At 30.7% G+C, this 8,424-nt stretch overlaps 1 protein-coding gene across 1 annotated transcript; it reads right to left on the reverse strand.

Moving 5' to 3' along the window:
• Window positions 1–669: 669 nt before the first annotated feature.
• Window positions 670–3,565, reverse strand: LOC122592946 (auxin efflux carrier component 2). Its single transcript, XM_043765280.1, has 6 exons — window positions 2,199–3,565; window positions 1,858–2,113; window positions 1,681–1,766; window positions 1,383–1,540; window positions 1,216–1,292; window positions 670–971 (listed from the first exon to the last, which is right to left on the reverse strand). Exons 1-6 carry the CDS (start codon window positions 3,463–3,465, stop codon window positions 905–907), a joined length of 1,911 nt encoding a protein of 636 aa, XP_043621215.1. The 5' UTR covers window positions 3,466–3,565; the 3' UTR covers window positions 670–904.
• Between the last annotated feature and the right edge of the window lie 4,859 nt (window positions 3,566–8,424).

The raw sequence follows: 8,424 nt of genomic DNA on the forward strand, positions 1-8,424 counted from the left end.
TCTTCAAATAATACACCTAAAATAATCTATTATAATGTAATAAAATGAAAAGATGGATGGAAAGTATATTTGAGATGATTTTAAAATGCATATTTTATACAATAAGTCATCTTAATTTGTCAAATTATTTGAAAAGAAACTTTATTGGTTGTAATGGTAAAAAGGTTTTTAATGACTTTTTGACATAAAAAATCTTTCATCAAGCCATAGTTAGAGATGTTCTAATTAGACGGGTAAGTTAATTACATGATTCATTACTTGTATAAACTAGAAGTGTATATATATCACACTTCAGTTTCCCACATTCCACATTTTTTCAAATACCTTGGTCAATCTTGTGAAAACAGTTGCCCATTAGTCCATGAATATGTGCAGTGTACATAACTTTTGCCCTTTTCTTTTAATTTGAATTACAATTCCAATTTATATATAAGACTTAGACAATTAGACCTACTTAGGCGTATGTTAATTTGCTTGTCAATTGCTGTTGTGATGCTGATATAATAAAACTGACGAAGTGACGAGTAAATGATCTCGTTACTATTATATTGATCGAAAAGAGTCTGAGTCATATGTAGAGATATCTCTGCTACAAACAAAAATCTGAAGATATCTTTAGTGAAACTTAATAAAAGCTAAATCTACGAAACTGAAAATTAACTTGAAATATAACTCTAAAATTATCATTTGTTTTATATTAAGATCTACATATACTATTTCCTTCATAAAAAAAAGAAAAATAAAATAATCTAAACTGGGAAAAAAAGAAAGAAAAATAAAAAATACTATAATTAATTTCGTGGCACGTAAGCTGCATGTGGTTGTATGTAGGTCGTACGTTGAATCATACATCGTTGACCGATCTAATCTTGGATTTACAACCAATCGTTGACTTTCAATATTCTTACACTCCAAGCAGCACATAGTAACCAATTGTTATAGGTAATGCTATCAACATTCCAAAAATAACCCTGCAAAATATTTAAGATATATCTCAAGGTAAGTATGTAATTCTAAACATAAAATCAAATTCCTCTCATCTACAATATGCTCAATATCCATTTGAACACAAATTTTTGCTTAATTTTTGTTATATTGTGCAAATTTTGTGTCTAGAATGATAAAAATGTCTTCTAACGAAATAATTTTTTTATTGTGAACATATTTATACTGAACGAAATGCATAAAAAGTTATATATAAAGTAGATAACTTACGCGGTACTTAGGATATCTGCATGAACATTGTACTCCTTTGCAAACACAAATGGTACTATCCCTTGAGGCAAAGCCGCCTGCGTTTCAAAACTAATAATTAGTAACGTTTGCAGCTGTTTTAATCGCGATGGTTCTAATCATCGATCCAGTGACATATTTATACATACCTGAACGATAGCGACATGAAGGAGAACACCACGAAGACCGATAGCGATGGAAGTAGCAGCCATGACAGCAGGGCCAGTTAAGAACCTAACTGCCATTGAAAATGTTGCTACACGTTGTCCACATGCTATTATTTTTGGTTGTAACGCCATGAATAACCCTGTATACATTATACATATATAGACAACATTATTATTATTCAATGAACAAGGAACAATTATTATTTATAACTCTTATGACTCATTAATTATATGTACAAGCTATAAAATAATATATGCAACTTTAAACTATTATTATTACCTAGACTGAACATGGCCATTCCTAGTCCTGCGTCTGATAAAATTGATATTGATCCACTTACTATAGTTGGCATCTTAATGTCCCACCTGTATATGCAGAGAAAACACAAAACAATTATTGATACATATATAATACAAACTTATTATTGATGATGAAATTAACTAGTTGGGATCGAACCTGAATGAAACTAGAGACCAAATGAGACCCAAAAGGCTCGAATACGTGTTGGGGTTTCGAATAAGTTTTCGCCAAACCATTATTAGAATGAGCCTTGTCATGACACTAGCCGGTGGCATTCGATGGTTTTTGTTTTCGGATGATTCTTCGTTTCCTAGTACTTTCTTGAATGGTGATCCGTTTATTTGTAGCTTTGGTTCGTCAATGTCGATTTCCTTTTGTTCTCCGTATGTTTTTGTCATTGGGCTCAAATTTTCTGTCAACGTAGTCCTAGGATTTATATATGTATAATCTTAATTACATGAAAAAAATTTGTTAAAAAGTTGAAATTTATTATTAACCTGGTGTGGGAATAGCTCTAGAAGGATCAATTGCACCAAACTCAGCAGCAGCCTTATTAACCGCATGTTTCATGTTCCCTTCAGAAACAGGAGATGCACTTGAGCTCCATACAAACATGTGAAGCTCTTTATTATTGCTGGGTGGCGGTGCACCGCCGCTACCACCACCATCTTTCTTTTTAGGGCCGACGCTATTGGCGCCACTAGTTGAGCCCAAAGAAAAGGTTGGGTTTGGAATTGGAGGTGGGTAAGAACAAACCAGACCATTATTGTTATTAGTATTGTTGTTATTATTGAATAACTCCCCACTCATACTCCTCCCTCCTGTTCTTTTCTTTCCTATCTTCAACATCTCTTCTTCGAAATTCGATGTCCTTGGTGTTGGCCCCTTTGATGATTGCATCGAGAAAACATCTCCACCTCCAAAACTACTAGTGTACCCGTGTTTAGGGCTTCCAGCTTTACTAAACATGGCATAAAAATCTGATTGGTTAAAGCTGGAAGCTCTAGGTGTAGGGCCTCTGGAAGACTGAACGGAGTAGATCTCTACTCCGGTCAGGTTTGAGGCCCTGGGAGTCATGCCAGTAATATTATGAGACTTGTTGTAAGAAGAAACAACAGATCGTGATGAGGCGGTTGAAGACCTCCTCACCACGACATGTAGCTTCCCGTCGTCTCCTATCTCGGCGTCAGTTTGTAAAGGCTCACGACCGTTTAAGGAGACGACATCAGACTCCACATGGAAAGATGTGATGGAACCAGCAGTTTCAGGAAACTGCTCGGTTATGAGGAGCTTTGCTCCTCTATACTCAAACATGAATAGCATGAGCGTGTACCAGATCACGCTCTGCAACACCACGATTTGCACCATAAGATTTCCAGAGAAATCTCCATACATGGCCTTGAGCAATGGAATGCCCATAACCAAAGTATTTGGGAGCGTAGAAAGTGAAAACAAAGTGATCATCCACTCAAGACTTCCATTCTTACTAAGCCATTGCCATATGAACAAAGTGAACAATATAACAACTTTTTGAAGAGAATCCGCTGCAATAAAATGATAGTTCATCTCATAAGGATTATTAGAAGAAATGAAATGGAAAGAAAGAAGTGGAACGGCAAAAACCGCAACAAAACGGTTAATGCCAGAGCATTGGTCCGGGGTGAAGATTTTCCACCACCGGACCGAACCATAAGCTAGCATCATGGCCACATATAGAGGCACAATGGCTGCTAGAACATCGTAAATGTCCTTTCCGGTGATCATGATCGATGTTTGTGCAACATGTACACGAAAGAGTCACACAGCCACAGCTAGCAACACACAAATTAAGAGATTAATATTGGTGGGAAGAGAAGGGAATTGAAAAGGAAGCTACAAAGAGAAGAGAATGCATTAAAAAGGGATGGTTGGATATAGATCCTTATGTATTGGAACTTATGAATGAAAAAGAGTAATTAATGAAGCTTGCCGATGGGAATCTTCTATCACCATTATTTATTATTTATAATTGAAAGATTTGATAATTAAAAATATAATTCATAAACAGGATGAATTGAAGGCGTTATTATTATTAGTATTATTTATATTTATTATTAATTGTTGTTGTTATTTGTAGCTCCAATAACTTGCACAAGTTATGTTTAAATGTAATCTTTATTATATAGTATAAAGAAGAATTTTTTTTTAAAACTATTTTTAGAAAAAATATTATGTGATATGTCTATAGTTTTTATCAAAAAGGTTTTATTTTATTTATGATGTTATATGTCATATTTAATATTATAATATTTTTAAAGATAAAATACTAAATACTTATTTTTAATTCCTACTTTTTGATTGTAATTTTTTTTTAATGTTTTACTAATGCAATTAATACTCATACATATAAATTATGTTAGCCAATATATTATCTCCAAACTAAGTTATAATATATCAATTACAAAAATTACGAATACTTATTTTTACTTTTATTTATTTTAAAATTTTAGTTAGTACCCGGAATGATTAGCTAATGAGAAAGTAAATTAACACAAATATACTAAAGCATAAATTTGTCTATATGTCTGTTGAAAAAAATCGTTAAAGTTACACTTTTGTGAGTTAGTAACTAACTCTATTATTACAATTCTTTATGTTATGACAAGAGTAGCCTGTTAAGGGAATCTTCATTGACTAAGATTCTAACTATTACAATATATATACTGATAGGTAACACGAATGAAGAACGAACTTTAACTGTTGCTTATGATCGACTTTATTTATCTATTGTAATGGCTAGCTCAAGAAATCGAACACTAATTAGATGAATTGACATGAAGTTTTAGTCTTCACCAACTGTGCGTGAACCTTTATTTATAGACACACTTGAGATCTTATACGTTGATATGAAAATGGTTATCAACATTCTATTGCTAAGTATAGTACACTAACATTCATTTGCCTTCTTATAATTCTTCATCCATTTGGGTGAAAGAGAAAAAGTGTAAAACTCTTATGCAAATTGTTCATTTTTCAGATGATTATGAAACAACTAACAACTAAGTCATTTCATCGAATTTTAATCCGGATATAGTTATTATAAATATAACTATAAATATCTATAAATTTTAATCCAGATCTAGGTCCCGTTCTTTTTTTACTTAATATACTTAATAATTAAGAACCTAATGCATTCAGTCAAATTTCATGTTCTTTTTTGGATTTAATACACAAAAATAACCGTCAATTACCTATTTTTTACTTAATACATTCAGACATTATTTATACATTCAATTACTTAATACATTTAGCACTTAATAATTAAAAAAAAAACGGCCCCCTACAGCCTTATACATGTTTGCAAGTCTAAATCTAAATGTTCTAAGGTAAGTATATATACGTTCACAATTCACAAAGATATATCTATATATATATATATATGATATATATAGGGGACAATCAAATAAGAACAGTTTTAAAATAAGAACGATGAGAACACTTAAAAAACATCATTTTGATGCATTAAAAGTCCATAAAACTAACATAGTGCATAACTAATTATCATTATTTAAGTGTATAACAACACATTGATTCGTTAAAATCAAGAAAATCATGTTTTTTGTTTTGTGCATCCATCTTGGATGCATATTCTTCAAAATAATGCATCCACCAAAAAATGTGATTTTTTCGATTTTGACGGATCAATGTGTTATTAAACACTTAGATAATGATAATTAGTTATGCACTATGTTAGTTTTATGGACTTTTAATGCATCAAAATGATGTTTTTTAAGTATTCTCACCGTTCTTAATTTAAAACTGTTCTTACCGGAGTATTACCCTATATATATATTTATATATATATACTTTATATATATTTGATTGATTATCTAGTGTTCGTATATTAGTGTGTGATAAGAAAATGGATAGCAAATTGGTCATGTGGACAGCCATGCAGAAACTGCATGTTATACGCGTTTGCGCTGACAAAAAGAACGTTGAATACATAAATAATCTTACTGGAATCTATATTAAAATATAACTATAAGTAATGATAATATAATTATAGGTAACACTCCAGTGAAAACAGTTTTAAAATAAGAACGGTAAGAACATCTTAAAAACATCATTTTGATGCATTGAAAGTCCATAAAACTAACATAGTGCAGAACTAATTATCTTTATTTAAGTGTTTAACAACACATTCATCCGTCAAAATCGAAATAATCATGTTTTTTGTTTTGTGCATCCATCTTGGATGTATAATCATCAAAATGATGCATCCAACAAAAAACGTGATTTTTTCGATTTTGATAATTCAAATTGTTGTTAAACACTTAAATAAAGATAATTAGTTCTGCACTATGTTAGTTTTATAGACTTTTAATGCATCAAAATGATGTTTTTAAGGTGTTCTCACCGTTCTTATTTGATTGTCCCCCATATAATTATAATTATAATTATCTAAATTATTTTTAATACCATCATAACCTATCATATCCTATCTTCTTAACATTTTAGTGTTTTACATTTTAACCATTAAATTATTTAATTTTTTTTTGTTTTTTTACAATTAAAGTTAAATGTTTTTGAAAAGTCTAATATACATTGTCTTAACTGGGTTCGTGCTATAGAGCTATTTCGAAATAGAATTTTATATTTCAAATACTCAATAAAGGAAAACCCCTTATTAATTCGTCCGAAAACAAGACGATTAACAGGGATAAACCATGATCCTCATACTTGAACTTAAGAATATTCAAACCAAGCCCTCAATAAAGACATCCAATGTTTATCCTAAAGCTTGAATAAAAAAACTTTTAAATATAGGATGATTTTCTTAATCATTGAGCTAATCATACCATTCACATATATAATAGTTTAAAAATGTATATATATTCCTTTAACTTTAAGTTTCACATAGAAAAAGAAATTATATATATATATATATATATATATGAAAGGAAAATAATAATGACAATTATAAAAATTATCATTACTAGATTTATACCTGCATAAGAAATAATATTTTATATATGAAAAACTACCCCTGAGTTTTCGCATAACAAAGTTATAAATTTTAATAAAATATTTATACTGGTACAAATATTTTGAAGGTACGTATATGGTTTTTGTACATCTTAAAAAAAAAAAACTTGTAAAACTACGAAAACCGATACGTGTTGTAGGTATTGGGCTTGTCCAAATCATCGAAGTCTGACGTCTATAACACCGGTCTTCAATACGTGGCTGCAGTTTGCATTGAAGGTCGGTGTCTACAACACCGGTCTAAATGCATGTGTTCAAATTCTGAGAGTGTATGAATAATTGTTGAATCAATATTTTGGCTATGACCGATGTTGAAGACATCAACTTTCAGTAAGGTGGACAAGCCCAGAGTTGGGTTCACCGGTTTTCATAGTTTTATAAAATTTAAGACAAAATTTGTATAAACACCAAACCCTCTCATGTTTTTCTTATCAGTACAAACTTTACAATTTTAATAATCATTAACCAACTAACACGTCAGTATTAAAAATAAGTGTCATTAACAAAACCCACTATAATATTATATTATAAAAATATTAATTATTACAAGTTATATATAAACCAAGTTAACGTTATCATTAAGGACAGGATCACACGAGATAAACAATTTGGAGATTAAAAAAGAAACAGTGTATCCACTGGAGCAGACATCGCCACACACCCCTAATCCATGTGGGGAACTACTTGCACAAGAAATTTAGTGTTTTAGTTTGATATAATAGATCGTTAATTAAGAAGAGCCTGAAATAAGCTCAAGAAACGTAAAGCGATTTGGTTCTATAATCATTGATATTATTTTAAAGCAAATGGCATTATTAGAGCCGGTTAAGTCGATCTATATAGATGCGAAAAATTAAATGAAACGAGTTATGATTATTATATATCTTTAGCATGTTGAAATGTCAAATGCAAGACATGTATAAGTGTCAGGTTTTGGGTTAACAGAGTTATTTGATTTGGATTATATATTTTGTTTTCCTAACAACTAATTAGTAGTCCACGATTTCACCCAATATCCAAACCAGATTCAAGGTAATCCAATCGAAGTCGTTTGTAACGTTTTGACCCGTTAACTATACGTACAATTTGACTAACCATTTTAATTTGTAATATATATACAAGTTCAATTGTGGTTAATTTTGTGTTCAATATCCTAGACGAGGCCGATTCACTATGTTTAATTGTACTATGTTAGACGATATTGCACAATTTTTTTCCACTAAACTTGTATAGGCATAAAGTAACGATAACAACTAAATTGTTACGATTTTTAGCATTTTTAACAAATTTTTGGCTATTTTTAATGTATGTTAAGAATTTTTGGCATTTTTAGTAGTTTTTCTTTATTATTTAGATTTACAGATACATCTTTATAAGTTTTATTGATAAAAAAATGTTTCAAAAGTTTAAAGTTGGTTACAAGACCGGTATCCCATATTTTGAAAAATTTTAACTACATGAATTTAGCACCAATAAAAAATACATCATTTTTAAAAAAATTTAAACTATATGAATTTAGCGGACCCGTAACCCGGGCTACCCCTTAGATCAATGTAGATCCGCCCCTGGATTTATCATTGGGTTGTCCATAAGTTGACTTATACCCATGATCCATATCTATTTACCCAACCCTATCCCCTCCCAATCTTTCTCTCATCTCATCCATCCATTCTTTCACTCTTATCTCTTATCTAT

Source organism: Erigeron canadensis, chromosome 3, assembly GCF_010389155.1.
Source record: "Erigeron canadensis isolate Cc75 chromosome 3, C_canadensis_v1, whole genome shotgun sequence".
Classification (NCBI taxonomy): Eukaryota; Viridiplantae; Streptophyta; class Magnoliopsida; order Asterales; family Asteraceae; genus Erigeron; species Erigeron canadensis.